The sequence below is a fragment of the Ranitomeya variabilis genome, chromosome 7 (genome assembly GCF_051348905.1).
Source record: "Ranitomeya variabilis isolate aRanVar5 chromosome 7, aRanVar5.hap1, whole genome shotgun sequence".
Taxonomy (NCBI): Eukaryota; Metazoa; Chordata; class Amphibia; order Anura; family Dendrobatidae; genus Ranitomeya; species Ranitomeya variabilis.
Window position 1 is genome coordinate 27,331,609 of NC_135238.1, and position 19,054 is coordinate 27,350,662.

Here is a 19,054-nt window from a genome sequence, read left to right on the forward strand (position 1 = left end):
CGATCCCTTTTAGTATCGGTCGCTGAATATTCTCATAGTGACGATGCTGGAGTATTTTTTTCGTCGATTTTAAATTTATTGAGCTGTTTTTTCCCCAAAAATTAAATTCATGAGGCTGGAGCTGGAGCCACCTCCTGTGCTCGGTGGAACCGATCACATCCCGCTCCCTCCCCGCAGCTGGTATTATAGGGAACAGCTACTGCGCTACTAACCCGGGAACCAGACACCTGTGTGCTAGAAAGGCCGCAGATCAGTGAGGAGCAGGACGCCAAATACCGCGCACCATCTACATCTCACTAGGACACATCTGCAGATGAAGACGGAACAAAACCTAACGAGGCAGCGGAGAAGCAGCTCTTCTAGTGAGGGTGTGGGTGGCTCTTAGAAGAGCCTTTGGGGTGAGGAGCAGAGGAAGGAGCCGATCACTTGGCGCTGGTGTACTTGGTGACGGCCTTGGTGCCCTCGGACACGGCGTGCTTGGCCAGCTCTCCGGGCAGCAGCAGGCGCACGGCGGTCTGGATCTCCCGGGAGCTGATGGTGGAGCGCTTGTTGTAGTGAGCCAGGCGGGAGGCTTCCCCTGCGATGCGCTCGAAGATGTCGTTGACGAAGGAGTTCATGATGCCCATGGCCTTGGAGGAGATGCCGGTGTCGGGGTGGACCTGCTTCAGCACCTTGTACACGTAGATGGCGTAGCTCTCCTTCCTGCTCTTCCTCCGCTTCTTGCCGTCCTTCTTCTGGGTCTTGGTCACGGCTTTTTTGGAGCCCTTCTTGGGCGCTGGGGCAGATTTGGGATCAGCCATAATGAAAGCAAATAGTTCTTGTCACAAGTGAGAGGAAAATGATCCTGACTCTCCCAGAGCAGCGATATTTATAGCCAGACCATGCAAATGAGCACTGATGACAGATCGCTGTGCTATTGGGTGAGAAAGTCAGGTGATAAACATCAGAAGCTCCGCCCTCTGAAGTTCATTGGTTATTCCATAAATAAATCTCCCCTCCATCAGACTGTGCTGTAAATCCCCATATACTGCTGCGTACCCCGTATAGTGCGATATATGCCCATATAGCAATGTATACCCTCATATAGTGCGATTTATGCCCATATAGCAATATATACCCTCATATAGTGCGATGTATGCCCATATAGCAATGTATACCCTCATATAGTGCGATGTATGCCCATATAGCAATGTATACCTTCATATAGTGCGATGTATGCCCATATAGCAATGTATACCCTCATATAGTGCGATTTATGCCCATATAGCAATATATACCCTCATATAGTGCGATGTATGCCCATATAGCAATGTATACCCTCATATAGTGCGATGTATGCCCATATAGCAATGTATACCTTCATATAGTGCTTTACAACTCCATATTGCACTGTATAAACTCCAGACGGTGCTGTATACCCTACACACAATGCTGTGTATGGCATATAGCACTGTAACCCCCCGTCCATATGTGCTATATACTCCCCTTATAGTGCTACAAACACCATGTTGCACTGCATACCCTCAATAGAGCGCTGGAAACCCCCATGTCTCGTTTTTACCCATGCATAGTGATGTATACCCCCCTATAGTGCTGCATTCTTCCATATAGGAGCTTTTACCTTGGTAGATCCTGTGATCAACCTGATAACTTTGCTGCCGGTTGTGACTTTATTGCTATCGGGTCGGTGCGATTCTCTCACTGATGTTCTCACTGTCGCAAGTGATCGGAGGACGCCACCTATTGCTAGAGGCGGAGGAGCAGTGATCGGATCTCGGCCTCTCCCCTGTGCTCCTCACCCGGATCTCTCTCAGCTGACCAGATTGTCTGTGCAGAGCCCAGGACTGATCGCTGCGACATTTCCCCAACTAGAAACAACTGGTGAGCACCGGCAGTAACTGAGCGGGAATGTCCGAAGCAACAAATCACCTGCGAGGAGGATGCGGCCACCGATCAGTCCGTGTACCGGCTCCCCGCTATGTCCAGCGCCGCTTCTGCGGATACTGCGCCACTAATCAGGGACTCCAGTGGGGGATCACTATACAAGAGCGGATCGTCCGACCCGACACCGGGCGTCGTCCATGCTCCTGGGTCCTCTCCAGTCTTCCCGCCGTGTCTGCGGCTGCACAGCCCGGGTCTCTCTACTAGCGGCGGGAGAAATAGCAGGTGGCGCAATAGAGGTGAGGGCTAAATGCTGAGGAGGGTGATGGCGGGATCCGGGGCTGAGCTCCTCTACAGCTCGGAGCCTTCACTACTGATCTTGTCAGTTCTGAGCGAGTTCCTGTGATCAGTGGTGTCTGTTATTTAACCCTTTGCTCCCCAGATCTGATATTCTGGGGACTTAGGCATCTGCTATAACATGATTCGGTTTAGTTCATGATTCTCCAAATAACCTGAGACCTTTGTGCTCCGTCGAGATTACAGACTATTCCGGATCCTTCTCTTTGCAGAGGAAGAAGTTACATAATGACATTTAGAAGCTGCGGAGACGACGATGAGCGGGAAATTCAAACTCCCTAACAGTTCTGTGCTCAGCCAATCAGCAGAGGGAGGGGAGGGGCTAATGTTGGTTACAAGGTGGCAGTTCATGCTCAGTGGATTTTTCTGTTCTGTGTCTTCATATAACGCGTGGTCCCAGGATGGAACGATATCGGGAAATCTGCTTGTGTTGAGCGATCATCGGTTGTTTCTGGCCCATACAGGAGCCTGTAGATTTCCTGATTAGGGGAGCAGTATGGGAATTCTGTGATACAAGACCTGGGGCTCAGCCATGCTTCTGTTTCCTTTCATGGATACAGAGACTTAATTTGCATTATCCAAATCCTGTGATATGTCCGGTGTGTTCATTTTACAAATAAATGAGGTTGTTCTGGGTTTGTGTTTATTACACTATAACTATAAGATTAGTAACGGATAGGTGTCTTATAGACTCCATTACTAGTGAGTGGGCTTTATGTCACCGAACACTACAAAGGTGCAGTAGCGCAGCTAGGGGGCGGCAGACGGGGCGGTCGCCCAGGGCCCCGCGCTCTGAGAGGTTCCACCCAGAGCTACACTACAGCAGCTGTATCAGCGCTCTGATACAGTTGCATTCTGCAGCAGAGCAGGAAGAATTGATCTCCATGCATTGCCGCCGGGCTGCTATGGTGCCCCTGTGCCAGCAGTAGGCCCCCCGCCCATCATCGCAGGGTCAGCTGTATCGGCTGGATGCCAATACACAGGGGTGAACCTAGCCACACTGCTGCCTGAGGCGAACATGTATAGTACAGCCGCCTATAGGGCTCCCATTTCATATACAGACCCCCCATACATTACATGAGTGATAACTATTGTACATTCTACAATAGGTCATAAATCAGACAGTATAGTCATCCATACAGTATTCTGGGCACCACAGTGCTCCATACAGAATAATGAGCACCATATATTGCCCCATATATTGCTCCATACAGTATTGTTGGCACCACACAGTGCCCCATACAGAATAACATGCCCTATATATTGCTCCATACAGTATGAGCCCCACATGATGCTCCATACTGTATAATAGCCACACAGTGCAACATACTGTATAATGGGCACACCTAATGCTCCATACTGTATAATGGCCACACAGTGCCCCATACTGTATAATGGTCACACATGAGGCTCCATACTGTATAATGGCCACACATGATGCTCCATACTGTATGATGGCCTCACATGATGCTCCATACTGTATAATGGCCACACAGTGCTCCATACTGTATAATGGGCACACAATGTGCCATACTATATAATGGCCACACAGTGCTCCATACTGTATAATGGTCACACATGATGCTCCATACTGTATAATGGCCACACATGATGCTCCATACTGTATATGATGGCCTCACATGCTGCTACATACTGTATAATGGCCTCCCATGATGCTCCATACTGTTTAATGGTCCCACATTATGCTCCATACTGTATAATGGCCACACATAGTTACTCCTACACACGCGGCTGCGCTCTGTATACCTTGCACACATGGCTCCACTCCGTACTCACGCGGCTCCGCTGCAGACACCTTGCACACACCCGGCTCTGCTCCATAAACCTCATACACACCCGGCTCCATTCCAAACACCTCATACACACCTGGCTCCACTCCGTACACCTCATATACACTCGGCTCCGCACACCTCATACACACCCGGCTCCGCTCCGTACACCTCATACTCAGCGCCTGCAGTCGGAGATGAGAGGGAGCAGCGCAGGAACCATGAGGAAGAGAGGTGAGCATTTAGTTTATAGGGCTACCTTACACTATAGAGGCTGCCTATGGGGGTGCACTACACTATAGAGGCTGCCTATGGGGGTGCATTACACTATAAATGCTGCCTATGGGGGAGCATTACATTATAGAGGCTGCCTATGGGGAAGCATTACACTATAGAGTCTTTGTACAAAAATAAAAAAAGAGCATGAACCGCACCTCCAAAACTCATACATTGATCTAAAGCCGCTAGGCAAAAATTCATATACTTCACTCTCGCCTACCATAGAAACCTTCAAAAAGAACCTGAAGACTCACCTCTTCCGACAAGCCTGCAGTGATCCTGATTCTACTGAACCGCCGCACAACCAGCTCTACCCTCTCCTGGTGTATCCTCACCCATCCCCTGCAGACTGTGTGCCGTCGCGGTCAGGCTCCTCCCTCCTTATGTACCCGTGTGCCTTCTTTTTTGCTCATGTTTAATGTATTTGTCTATATTTGCCCTGTATTTCTCATGTAAAGCCCATGGAATAAATGGCGCTATAAAAAGTATAATAATAATAAAATAATAATATACTGAACATGAGGTTTTCAATTTAACATTCTGATCAGACTGTATGAAGCCAACTGCCAGGTCACAGCAAATCTCGTAGTGGGTACTACTGCCCTAACGGAGCGGAGCCATGCGGCGACCACCGCCACAGCGGCAATGTACCAGCAGGACAGATGGTCTGCTGCCCCACAGCACCCATGCTACAAGACTGAGCCACGGTGACTCCAGTCCCCGCCGCCCCACCAGCACAAAGCCACGGAAACAATGGCCGCCACACCAGCACCAAAATAAAAGGAGCACTGAAACTCACCTTCCTCCAGCTCTCCTTTTTGGGCAAAGCATGTTCTAGTCTCTTTCTTGGACCAGCACTCCTCCCATTTGGCACAGATTTTAATTAGCAGGACTCAGGGCCGGACTGTCCATTGGGCAGTTCTGGCAAATGCCAGAAGGGTCGGTGGCAGTCGTGGGCCGCTTGCCAGTGCTGATTCCCCCCCCCCCCCCCCCCCCCCGACTGACCCCCTGCCAGCGCCACCGCATTCAACTCTACCGGCGTCTATGGAGAACTATGGGGTGTATTATACTATGGGAAGTGAATTGTACTGCATGGATGACAAAGGCGGGGCATCATACTATATGTGGAGCACTATGAGGAATGTATTATACTATTTGGAGGACCGAGGAGTGTATTGTACTATATGGAGGAATTGCAGTGTATTTTAATGTATGGAGGTCTATGAGGAGTGTATTATACTATATGGAGGACTATGTGGAGTGTATAATACTATATGGAGGACTGAGGAGTGTATTATACTATATGGAGGACTGAGGAGTGTATTATACTATATGGAGGAATGAGGTGTGTATTACACTATATGGAGGACTGAGGTGCACATTTCAATATATGGAGGACTAGGGGGTATATTTTACTAAACAAGCAAAATGCTGCCTATTCATCGAGTGATTGGTTTGTTTATGTGGGAACATAAATCCTTGTTCTCAACAGCACATCGTCGGTGAAAAACGGTAGATGTGCTGCTGATAACATGATTCTGTATGGGGACAGATTGATCTAATTGTGATTGTTCTGTTCCTTTCATTCTTTCTCAGTTGGTGTAAAGAGGCCGGGAAACACGCAAACAACTTCACTATTGTCGATCACATTCGTTTAGTGGCCTGAGATCAGCGCATGTAAATACAGCAGAAATGTTTCCCAGGGAGACCAGGGAAGGATGATGACAGTTGTAGTTAGCACCCGGCGCCTGGAAATAGCGCTAACTCAAATGCTCTCCGTGGGGAGAGAGCTTAGATCTGTCCTCCACAGCTGACTGTAGCACAAAGGCTCTTTTCAGAGCCACCAAATCCTCCCACAAATGAGCCGAGTCCTGAACGATCCCTTTTCTGCGCGTATTCTCCATATATGGAGCGCGGTCACGATGAGTAACATAGTTACATAGTTACATAGTTAGTAAGGCCGAAAAAAGACATTTGTCCATCCAGTTCAGCCTATATTCCATCATAATAAATCCCCAGATCTACGTCCTTCTACAGAACCTAATAATTGTATAATACAATATTGTTCTGCTCCAGGAAGACATCCAGGCCTCTCTTGAACCCCTCAACTGAGTTCGCCATCACCACCTCCTCAGGCAAGCAATTCCAGATTCTCACTGCCCTAACAGTAAAGAATCCTCTTCTATTTTGGTGGAAAAACCTTCTCTCCTCCAGACGCAAAGAATGCCCCCTTGTGCCCGTCACCTTCCTTGGTATAAACAGATCCTCAGCGAGATATTTGTATTGTCCCCTTATATACTTATACATGGTTATTAGATCGCCCCTCAGTCGTCTTTTTTCTAGACTAAATAATCCTAATTTCGCTTATCTATCTGGGTATTGCAGTTCTCCCATCCCCTTTATTAATTTTGTTGCCCTCCTTTGTACTCTCTCTAGTTCCATTATATCCTTCTTGAGCACCGGTGCCCAAAACTGGACACAGTACTCCATGTGCGGTCTAACTAGGGATTTGTACAGAGGCAGTATAATGCTCTCATCATGTGTATCCAGACCTCTTTTAATGCACCCCATGATCCTGTTTGTCTTGGCAGCTGCTGCCTGGCACTGGCTGCTCCAGGTAAGTTTATCATTAACTAGGATCCCCAAGTCCTTCTCCATGTCAGATTTACCCAGTGGTTTCCCATTCAGTGTGTAATGGTGATATTTATTCTTTCTTCCCATGTGTATAACCTTACATTTATCATTGTTAAACCTCATCTGCCACCTTTCAGCCCAAGTTTCCAACTTATCCAGATCCAGCTGTAGCAGAATACTATCTTCTCTTGTATTAACTGCTTTACATAGTTTTGTATCATCTGCAAATATCAATATTTTACTGTGTAAACCTTCTACCAGATCATTAATGAATATGTTGAAGAGAACAGGTCCCAATACCGACCCCTGCGGTACCCCACTGGTCACAGCGACCCAGTTAGAGACTATACCATTTATAACCACCCTCTGCTTTCTATCACTAAGCCAGTTACTAACCCATTTACACACATTTTCCCCCAGACCAAGCATTCTCATTTTGTGTACCAACCTCTTGTGCGGCACGGTATCAAATGCTTTGGAAAAATCGAGATATACCACGTCCAATGACTCACCGTGGTCCAGCCTATAGCTTACCTCTTCATAAAAACTGATTAGATTGGTTTGACAGGAGCAATTTCTCATAAACCCATGCTGATATGGAGTTAAACAGTTATTCTCATTGAGATAATCCAGAATAACATCCTTCAGAAACCCTTCAAATATTTTACCAACAGTAGAGGTTAGACTTACTGGCCTATAATTTCCAGGTTCACTTTTAGAGCCCTTTTTGAATATTGGCACCACATTTGCTATGCGCCAGTCCTGCGGAACAGACCCCGTCGCTATAGAGTCCCTAAAAATAAGAAATAATGGTTTATCTATTACATTACTTAGTTCTCTTAGTACTCGTGGGTGTATGCCATCCGGACCCGGAGATTTATCTATTTTAATCTTATTTAGCCGGTTTCGCACCTCTTCTTGGGTTAGATTGGTGACCCTTAATATAGGGTTTTCATTGTTTCTTGGGATTTCACCTAGCATTTCATTTTCCACCGTGAATACCGTGGAGAAGAAGGTGTTTAATATGTTAGCTTTTTCCTCGTCATCTACAACCATTCTTTCCTCACGGCTGCTGCTTCCGATATTGTAGGTGATCCGCGATATTCCAGTGACCGCTCCGCCCCTTTTCTATTCTCACCTAGTCCAAGTGTGCGACATCTATTACATAACTGACGTTTTATAAGGACAGGGTAAAGTGTGTACAGAGCACAGCCCGGGTCTGTGGCGGTGGAGGCGCGGTTTCTGTACAGCGCAGGGGTAAGTGGGGTCCTAGTGCCGCCTCTGCAGTCTTGCGGCTTTAGGTTGTTCTCTTGTTCTGATCGGAGATCTCTGCGTTTAGTTTCTATTAATAACCTCATTTGTCCCCCAGATCGGTGATGGCGCCTTTATGTGAATCTATTCTGCTTTACAATGAGCGGAGCAGATCCCTCCCCCCATCGCTACAGATCACATTTGTGGTGGGTGGGTCGTTATGTAATTATCGTGTATTTCAGTTTCCCCATCTTCTCTGGGGCTGGAGCCGCCGGGGGTCTGGTTACATGCAGCTCCCTGCTCTGCAGTGACAGGTAATGGCCGCCAGTCCGGCACCACAGTGACTGCCGGGGATCAGATGAGTTTTCTGTAGATCATTGTCCCTAAAATACATTTTTTATTCTATTTTCTAACATTTGACAAACTACAATGAAAGGAAAAATCTAAATAACCAACAGATCTAGCAGCGGCGCCGAGATGAGAAGAATAGAGAGGTGGGAAAAGAAGAGGACAATAAGCGGGAAATTCAAAATCGCCAACCGTTCTCTACTCAACCAATCAGAGACGAAAGGGAGGAGCTTTACTGCTAATTTAGTACTAGAAATCTCGCCCCGGAAGCGCGTCATCTCTGCAGTTCTCTCTCTGGTCCATTCCTCCTCCATATAAAGGAGGAGTCCGTGCAGCTCAGGAATCAGTTTTTGCTCACTGTAGAAGATGTCTGGTCGCGGCAAAGGAGGAAAAGGTCTCGGGAAGGGCGGCGCCAAGCGGCACAGGAAGGTGCTCCGTGATAACATCCAGGGCATCACCAAGCCTGCCATCCGCCGTCTAGCTCGCAGAGGAGGCGTCAAGCGCATCTCCGGCCTCATCTATGAGGAGACTCGCGGTGTCCTGAAAGTCTTCCTGGAGAACGTGATCCGTGACGCCGTCACCTACACCGAGCACGCCAAGAGGAAGACCGTCACCGCCATGGACGTGGTGTACGCGCTCAAGCGCCAGGGCCGCACTCTCTACGGCTTCGGAGGTTAATTGTGTTCTCTTCTGTCCCGACAACCCAAAGGCTCTTATCAGAGCCACCCACATGTTCTTGAAAGGCTGCAATTTCCTATTCCTGCGCTCTGGTTCTGTCCTACTTTTCCATCTAGATTAATAATCTCTAGGAATCAAAGATCTTCGCTTATCGGACACTGATTGGTACCAGACTCAATGTCACGCACATTTTCAAAGTGAACTTTAACCATCTCGTCAGTGACGGCTGATACCTTGGAGTAAGAAGTGGCATAGTTATGAGACATGGCCACGCTGAAGGGTTAATACTGGTCGGATTTTGCAGTTAATGTCAGCTGTCCTCTCCAGCTCTTTGTCTTTATGTGCAAACTGTCTTTTCAGAGGAAGATGACTTGATGACTTGAACACTAGCGCCACCTACTGGAAGTAACAATCCTACACGTCATTATCGACCCTCTACGAACCTTGAAATATGATTTGGGATAATAGCGAAATCAGAAACTCCATTTGTAGACGCGGTGTTTCGTGGTGTTGCCCTTCAGTACAAATTATGAGATCTGATTTGGCTGGGTGAGAGGATGACTGGGATCTAAGGGTTAAGGATTCTCCTTATGCAGAGTGTCCTTATGTAACACGTGGTCTCAGGATGACGAGAGATTAATGGTCTCTTGTGTTCCTTCCATACAGGAGTCTCTGATTAGGGGAACATATCAGCAACATTTTCGGGACAGATTACTTCATCTACGTTACCGAGTAGATCCCTCCATGTTCTCGATCATCTCCCCAGTAGTTTATTCCTGTAACCTAGGTAGAGATCAGTTCCACAGATCCTACATTTCCTTAGTAAAAGTCGACTCGCAAAGAAGCGGCTTCTCCCTGAGGATCTTATGTCCGGCTGTGTGCAGGGAAGTGACCGGCTTTATCCACCAGCAGCCCCAGTATGGAAGATCCCTGAGAGGGTAGTGCTGCCGAGACGTTCACACTATCAGTATTTGGAAGTCAAAACCAGGAGTGGAGCAATCAGAGGAAAAGTATAATAGAAGCACGTCACCCACTCCTGGTTTTGGCTTATAAATAATGATGTGAAATACTGACCGAATACTGAACGTGTGAGCCTCAGAACAATGTAACGGTGAATGGGGAATGTGCCTACATGTCCGCTAGGGCCGCGCTGTGTCCTCACCGCACCAGTCACATCCAGGCTGCAGATTAGCAAGTGACAGTACAGTGTCATAATGGAGGGAAGGGGCCGATAATCATATGAATAGTGATTGGTCGCGGACATCACACGGTTTTTGGGGGCTCATGTTATTTTATGAGCTAGCCAATGGCGTGCAGGGGGCGTGTCCACATGGAGCGTGACTAGGAGCAGAGGAGTATAAATATCCCGCTCTCTCCGCTCCTCTCATCACTTCTGTTCTCTTCTATACAGAGCTATGGCCAGAACCAAGCAGACCGCCCGTAAATCCACCGGAGGGAAAGCTCCCCGCAAGCAGCTGGCCACTAAGGCCGCCAGGAAGAGCGCTCCGGCCACTGGTGGAGTGAAGAAGCCGCACAGATACCGGCCAGGGACAGTCGCTCTCCGTGAGATCCGCCGCTATCAGAAATCCACCGAGCTACTGATCCGTAAGCTTCCCTTCCAGCGCCTGGTGAGAGAGATCGCCCAGGACTTCAAGACCGATCTGCGCTTCCAGAGCTCGGCCGTGATGGCCCTGCAGGAGGCCAGCGAGGCTTATCTGGTGGGGCTGTTTGAGGACACCAACCTGTGCGCCATCCACGCCAAGAGGGTCACCATCATGCCCAAAGACATCCAGCTGGCCCGCCGGATCCGTGGGGAGAGAGCTTAGATCTGTCCTCCACTCCTGACTGTACCACAAAGGCTCTTTTCAGAGCCACCAAATCCTCTCACAAAACGAGCTCATTCCCTTACATCTAATTATGCCCGCAGTGATCACTTGTGCTCGGTAAACATCTGGCCTCTGCGTTCCTCGCTGCTCAGTCGGCTGTGTGTGGGGGAGTTACTAAGATTTTATTTTAGACTGCCCACTATAGACGCAAAGTTCTGCATCTTCTATTATAGAAAGCAGATACTTCTCCCTTTATCCTGGAAATATATAAACTCCTGTATGGGACATAAGTGACCATTGATCGCTCCACACAAACCCATTTCCGACATCTGATCGTCCTGAAACTACAGAAAGACAAAGAACGGAAAAGTCATCAGCCACTGAGCGGGAACTTCACATTCCTGAACGGTTAACGTTAGCCCCTCCCCTTCCTCTGCTGATTGGCTGCACACAGGGCGGGTAGGAATTTTGAATTTCCCGCTTGTTGTAGTTTCCGCAGCTTCTTGTGAAGAGAAGCACCCGGGATATAAAGTCCACCAGCAGCAATATCCTGTAATCACCTTCCAAATCACCGTGGAGTCATTTAATAAATAAATGTTTTCTTTGGAGAAACAAAGTGAGAATCATATACTTCAATTAATTGGAGACCACAAAGTATCGGACGATCCATGGAGCAAGAACTGGAATAAAAAGCCTCTGAACTCAGAGCGGTTAGTTTTGTTTTTTTTTTTTGTTTGTTTTTTTTTAACAGTATAAACAATACACACAAAGTTTTATACATCAAACAAATAAAAGAGGGACGGTAAATATAAATAGGGTAAGAAAAAGGATGAAAGATGAGGAAAGTGTAGGAAAAGACAACAGTCCAAGCAGGTCAGAGTAACAGGAGAAGAGTAATATGGTAACTAAGATTGAAAAACCTAAATAAGGGAAAAGAAAAACATGTTAGTAAAATACAACATACAAGACATGAGGTTACTCAGGAGCATTTGTTGATTTTTTTTCTTCGAAAAGCAGATAAGTGTTTTAACAATTAATTTCCGAGCGGCTCACAGATAGGAGATGGTTGTACACAGCTGTTCTTCATAGTCAGCTTCTTCGGACTATTGCTGCTTCTCTGCAGGTCCGTGCACACCTCAGTCTGCCTCATTGTTGCGTTTTTACTATTAGTCCTCACATGTCTCCTGCTGTATATCAATAATCCAGTGATTCAGCTATCACATGTAAGAGCGGATTCTCTAAAATCTGTGCACCCCATCAGCCCCTCATTCTGCAGCTCCAGCAACTGAGGAATGGCAGGTTTGGGAATTCTTTCTCTGTGGTCTTCCTCCATTGCTTATTGTTTGATCCATCTAAGCTGTTGTCATTATCTTCTACGGGAAGACAATAAATGTTCTGTGGATGTAAATCTTCATATGAATAAACAGGTTATATCTGAGTTTTATGATCTCTGTCATTTGCAATACAAGTGATATTAAGAGAAAGTAAACGGTCAATTTGTATAAGAAGAAAATCCCAGTTGGGGCAAGTTGTTATCACTGTTATAATTCTGCTCCCCATTGAGGACAGTACTCGGAGGCCTCGCTGCCTGCGGCTCATTAATATTCACCTGACTGCGTCTGGTAAAAAGTGATACTGAGCTTCCCCCAATAATTAGATGCAGAGCTACAGATCATCCCCTCACACCCCATGACAGGTGATGTCCCTGTCTCCTGTTATTGAGCCCGGAGCTTCCTGCCTCCCTCTGTGCGGTTTGGTTGCTCTTGTCCAGGAGCTCGCAGGGAGGAGAGTCCCGGCTGCTGCATGTTCTGCCTGTTCTTTCTCCACTGTCAGGGTCTCATTGGCACATTCCTTGTTAGGGGGGATTCCTCCTTCAGCTGCAGGCTGCTCTGAGTGCGGGTGACACCGGTCACTAGTCCCCAGCCCGCTCTGCTGATCTGGAGCGCAGCGTGAGGAGAGGGAACTCCCTGTACCGGTCTATGGCTATGAGGCTCCTCTGCCGGGCAGAGATGGCTCCTCAGGGAGCATTATAGGACATTGCGTACACGGACCACTATCTCCATATAACAAGAACAGACAATAAAGTGGGGGGGACATGGAAAAATAGTGAGTCCATGAAAGATACAGGGCAATCACTAGTCTGTGAAGCAAAGAGTTCATTGAATGATATTAAATGGCTGCGGAAGTGCAGAGCTCCAATCTGACTAATGAAGTCTCCCGAGTCCTGACATATACTCGTTCCGTGACTGCTCCTCTTATTGTGCTGCCCCCTCTTTACATTATGGAGCTGGCACCGCTGATGCTGTTCATTGTTACGGTACTATTTGGAAGATGATACAAGGGTGTATGGGGTATGTACATACACATATATTCATACATACACATATATTCATACATACACATATATTCATACACACACATACTACCTCTGCACAATCGATAACCAGTTGAGCCGCGTTTATTATTAGACATGAGATCTGTAACTCCCCGCAGCCTCCGCCATTATTGGTTACATGAGCGGCTTACACAGAATAGAATCCGATCACTTCGCCATAAGGGCTGACAGGCAATGAGCCGTCTCCATCCACTAACGGGTCAGAGAACAGACACCGGATGTTACTCCGGGCACAAGACGTGAGGATTCAGCTCGTCTTGAGGATTTGGTGGCTCTGAAAAGAGCCTTTGTGGTGACAGAACAAGGGCTGCAGCTTATTTCTTAGCCGCGGGCTTCTTGGCTTTCGCAGCCTTCTTAGCCGGACTCTTGGCAGCTTTGGGTTTGGCCGCCTTCTTAGCCGGACTCTTCGTCGCCTTCTTGGGCTTGGGAGCGGCTTTCGGCTTCCTGGGGCTCTTGGCCGCTTTCTTGGCAGCTGCTGCGGGCTTCTTGGCCTTTTTCGGACTCTTCTTGGCGGCGGTCGGAGCCTTCTTGGGCTTCTTCGGAGATTTGGCGGCTTTCTTGGCAGCAGCGGGTTTCTTGGGCTTGGCCGCAGCTGCTGACTTCTTCTTGGCCACTTTGTCCTTGGTCTCCTGCTTCTTGTTCAGCTTGAAGGACCCGGAGGCGCCGCTGCCCTTCACCTGGAGGAGGGCGCCCTTGGTGACCAGAGACTTGACGGCCAGCTTCAGGCGGCTGTTGTTCTTCTCCACATCGTATCCTCCGGCAGACAGAGCCTTCTTCAGGGCGGCCAGAGACACCCCGCTGCGCTCCTTGGAGGCGGACACGGCTTTCACGATCAGCTCGGAGACGCTGGGGCCGGAGGATTTATGGCTTTTCTTGGCGGCGGTATTCTTCGGCTGCTTCCTGGATTTGGCGGCCGGTTCTGCGGGAGGGGGAGCGGCGGCTGGCGCGGTCTCTGCCATCATGTGATCAGAAACTGAACGAAAATCTCTCCTGATAGGAAGGAAAACACTGAGGCCGGAGCTGGAGGCGCCTGTTATATGTACAGGCTTACTGCGCACTGATTGGCTGCTGAGCTGCACGGTCCTGAGCATCTATTGGCTGATAGTGGACACAGGCCCCGCCTCATCCCAGCTGAGTCCGAGTGAAGCTCCGCTCTCCCCTTGTGCTTCCCTGCCCGGGAGAAAAGCCCTTTACCGGCTAACACCGGACAGCAGACCGCGCTTCCTCCGTCGCTTCTCCTTCTCCAACATCTCCACCGACCGTTTGTAGCCGTCACTACTAGAAAAGCTGGGAAATCGCGGAGAGGAAATCCCGGGATCATCGCCGCCGTCCTCCCGATCTGCACATCGCTGTGTATCCGGGGAGATAAATCTGCTGCGGGAGCTCGTTCCTCCTATTCCCGGCTCTTGTCACCATCACAGGGATCTTTACTCCAATGTCTGTCGTACAGGAAGCTGATTGTACGATGTGGGGACGAGCTGGAGCTGCTGAGAGCCCAGAAGGGTAACACAGGCGGCGGCCTCCGCTGACTGCCCCCTCCCTGACCTGTGGTATCACTGTACCCCGTATGTGCAGAGTATTGGGGGGGGGGGACACGTGTTCCACATCAGTAGATGATCCACATCGGGGCTGATTGCAATCACCTGCCTGATATCGTGTCTTACCCCGTGTGAAGCTGTGACCGCTGCGGCCTGTAATGGAGGGAAGAGCTCTGATGAGGCGACAGCTTCACAGTGCGACTCTCCGGGGAGGAAACTGTGAAATATTAACGGATTTATGTGTCCCCCACATGAGCTGCTGATCCGTAAGCTTCCCTTCCAGCGACTGGTGAGAGAGATCGCCCAGGACTTCAAGACCGATCTGCGCTTCCAGAGCTCGGCCGTGATGGCCCTGCAGGAGGCCAGCGAGGCTTATCTGGTGGGGCTGTTTGAGGACACCAACCTGTGCGCCATCCACGCCAAGAGGGTCACCATCATGCCCAAAGACATCCAGCTGGCCCGCCGGATCCGTGGGGAGAGAGCTTAGATCTGTCCTCCACACCTGACTAGCACAAAGGCTCTTTTCAGAGCCACCAAATCCTCCCACAAATGAGCTGACTCCTGAACGGTCCTTTTCTGCGCGTATTCTCCATATACGGAGCGCGGTCACGATCAGTAATAGACGGCGGCTGCTGCTTCCGATATTGTAGGTGATCAGCGATAGTATAATAACCGCTCCGCACCTTCTCTATTCTCACCCAGTCCAAAAGTGTCCGACATCTATAACATAACCGACGTTTTATAAGGACAGGGTAAAGTGTGTACAGTGCAGAACCGTGTCTGCTGTTTCTGTACAGCGCAGAAGTAAATGGGGTGGATCTGCAGGCACGCGATCACTAAGGAGTTAATGGAGCAACAGTAATCGGTGATTAGTCGGTTCCTGAGCTCGGTTCTTTATGCTGATGTTTCGTGGTCACTTACCGATCCACTGGTGGATTTGAAATTCCCGCTCAGTTGCTGCTCGCGCTCCTGAGGATCATACCCGATCGCAATCTGCTGTCGTACGCGCTGGGTCCTAGTGCCGCCTCTGCAGTCTTGCGGCTTTAGGTTGTTCTCTTGTGTTCTGATCGGAGATCTCTGCGCTTAGTTTCTGTTAATAACCTCATTGGTCCCCCAGATCGGTGATGGCGCCTTTATGTGAATCTATTCTGCCTGACACTGATCGGAGCAGATCCCTCCCCCGTGCGCTGCGATGGTCGCTACAGATCACATTTGTGGTGGGTGGGTCGTTGTGTAATTATCGTATATTTGAGATTTCCCATCTTCTCTAGGGCTGGAGACGCCGGGGGTCTGGTTACATGCAGCTCCCTGGCGCAGTGGTTAGCACAAGCAGCCTTGCAACGCTGGAGTCCTGGGTTCAAGCCCCACCAAGGACAACATCCGCAAAGAGTTTGTATGTTCTCTCCGTGTTTGCGTGAGTTTCCTCCGGGTACTCCCGTTACCTCCCGCATTCCAAAGACATACTGATAGGGACGACGATAATGTGTGCAAACTGTAAAGCGCTGCGGAATATGTTAGCGCTGTATAAAAATAAAGATGATTATTATTATGAGTGACTGCCCGGGGATCAGATGAGCTTTCTGTAGATCATTGTCCCTGAAATATATTTTTTATTCTACTTTCTAACATTTGGCAGAAGCTTAAAAATAGCAACAAAAATAACAATGAAAAAAAAAATCTAAATAACCAACCGATCTAGCAGCGGCGCCGAGATGAGAAGAATAGAGAAGCCGGAAAATAAGAGGACAATAAGCGGGAAATTCAAAATCACCAACCGTTCTGTGCTCAACCAATCAGAGACGAAAGGGAGGAGCTAACTGGCACTATAGAGGCCGATGTAGTAGGGATTATTTTTCTATTTTGGGTTGCTGCCAGTACACTTTTCACATAACTAACAAAAGAAACAAGCAAAAAAAAACAAAAAACGGGCGCATTCCTGTAATTTTGCATTAGGACTGGAGTCATTTAGTTAATAAATGTTTGGAGAAACAAAGTGAGAATCATGAACTTCAATTAATACAAGAGGACTATGAGACCACAAAGAATCAGGACGATCCATGGAGCAAGAGCTGGAAAAGCCACTGAGCGCAGCGCGATTTGTCAAATACACACATAGAGTTTTATACAACAAACATAAAGAAAAGAGGGACGGTAAAAATAAATTTTAATAGGGTAAGAAAAAGGGATCAAAGTTGAGGAAAGTGTAGGATAAGACACAGATCCAAGCAGGTTGGAGAAAGACAAGCGTACTGTTAGAATACTAACCGCGTAACAGGAGAAAAGTAATATGATAGCTTTGATTGAATGACCTTAATAAGGGAAAATAAAAACATGTTAGTAAAACTCAACCTACAAGATAAGAGCTCTCAACTATATCTTGACTAAATGTTTCCCTACCGGGGTCTTGATAGACAAAACCATCCAAGAGGGGAAAATCCGGTAGAATAACTTAAAATGGATCTTGATAAAAATTACATTCGTAATTCAGTAATATTGAGGGTCATTTCTGATCTTTTTTCCCCGTTTCCATATGTAACTTCCACAGAGGATGGTAGCTCATAACTGTATGTGCGAGGGGGCCATGCATACTGTTGTGATGCCCTTACCGGACACTTACTGCACTATACCGCAAACCGCTACATCGCAGTATGTCGCACTATATGGGGGTACAAAGGACTATTCGTAAAGATACATTACTATATAGAGGTAATTATTTCTACATGGAAGGTTTACTGCTGTGTGTGGGGATTTCTGCATTACAGGGGGCATACAGCAGTATACAGATGTGCACTGCATTGTTATATGGAGGTATACAGAATTACAGGGGTTTCCAGCACCATCTGGAGATATCACTGCACTATATGGAGTCTCCCCGAGGTGTCTGCTCTCACCGCCCGGGGCTCTGCGTCTGGTGACGGGAAATAGCAGGTGAAGCAACGGAGGGAATTAATGGTGACGAGGGAGATAGTGAGAAAACCTTGTCCGGAATAATCTGGGCATTTCTCGGTGAGTTGCTCTGTGTTCTGGGACTTCTTATTTAACCCCTTGCTGCACAGATCTCGGCATTCTGGGGGAATATTTATTATGATTCCGTGTCCTCCACATGCTGTGATGTGCCCGTGTGTCTGACCTGGAGACGATCAGATCTTCCCTTTCCCGTCACAATCAGTATTGTGGAGACGATATACTGGTCAGGGACTTGTCCTACAAGAGACATTTCAGGGAAGACCAGTTCTGCTCTTCCCAGCAGATCCCACCATGTCTCCCCATTACAGATCAGTCCTACGGCTACAGGCAAGAGGTCTGTGATGGGGAATGGACGATCATGTGTAGGAGATTGCTGAGAGTTCCCTGCTCAGAACATTACACTGCGGTGTCAGGATCTCACAGGTCAGGCAGTTACATTATCGGCCGTCACATCCTCCTCACAGGATTCCTGCTCAGCTACTGATCGTCCTTCTGTTCTATCACTTTTCCTCCCCCGCTTCATCCAGTGTCAGGACAGGCGGCTCTCGGGCAATATATCCACATGTAGAAGCTCCGAGAATGAGGAGGGGAACAGCGAATCATAGGAAAAATATCCCAATATAATCGCAGGATAAGATCCTCTAGCACCAGATGTAATCATGTATAACGGATGTCACAGATCTCACAGGGTTAATATGACAGGACTAGATAAAATCACTGCAGTGCAGAGAGCTCCGATCACAAGTCTGACTGTAAGATGCCCAAGTCCTGGTGACTCCCATCATGGCACAAATGCGGTTTCTTATATTGATCTACAAAATAAATATTTCCAGGGATATGGGCTGTGCCGTAATATTTCCCTGATCAGATCCGTGTGGGATGAACAGGGCAACGAATATTCACAGGGAATGTGGCTGTATGAGGCAGCTGGATAGATGGACGCCCTGTGTACCGGGTACGGAGACTCCTGTGTGATGACCACGTCCTGGACACTAATGTTTCGGTTGGATGGCGCCTCTGAGGACTATTATAACCTCCCCAGAATAATAATGGCCACCGATCCCGGTGTTTGGGGGCAGACAGCTGGGAAGGCAGGACCCGGTATTATCA

The 19,054-nt window shown here is 48.2% G+C and overlaps 4 protein-coding genes across 4 annotated transcripts; 2 read left to right on the forward strand and 2 right to left on the reverse strand.

Annotated features, from left to right (window-relative positions):
• Positions 1–374: 374 nt before the first annotated feature.
• Positions 375–826, reverse strand: LOC143784758 (histone H2B 1.1-like). Its single transcript, XM_077273349.1, has one exon. It carries the CDS (start codon positions 798–800, stop codon positions 423–425), a length of 378 nt encoding a protein of 125 aa, XP_077129464.1. The 5' UTR covers positions 801–826; the 3' UTR covers positions 375–422.
• An 8,080-nt stretch (positions 827–8,906) lies between these two features.
• On the forward strand, positions 8,907–9,218 carry LOC143785287 (histone H4). The gene has a single exon (XM_077274034.1). The coding sequence runs from the start codon at positions 8,907–8,909 to the stop codon at positions 9,216–9,218; it is 312 nt and encodes a 103-aa protein (XP_077130149.1).
• Positions 9,219–10,624: 1,406 nt separating this feature from the next.
• Positions 10,625–11,132, forward strand: LOC143784763 (histone H3). Its single transcript, XM_077273354.1, has one exon. The coding sequence runs from the start codon at positions 10,634–10,636 to the stop codon at positions 11,042–11,044; it is 411 nt and encodes a 136-aa protein (XP_077129469.1). The 5' UTR covers positions 10,625–10,633; the 3' UTR covers positions 11,045–11,132.
• Positions 11,133–13,020: 1,888 nt separating this feature from the next.
• On the reverse strand, positions 13,021–14,429 carry LOC143784764 (histone H1-like). Its single transcript, XM_077273355.1, has one exon. It carries the CDS (start codon positions 14,399–14,401, stop codon positions 13,754–13,756), a length of 648 nt encoding a protein of 215 aa, XP_077129470.1. The 5' UTR covers positions 14,402–14,429; the 3' UTR covers positions 13,021–13,753.
• Positions 14,430–19,054: the final 4,625 nt, after the last annotated feature.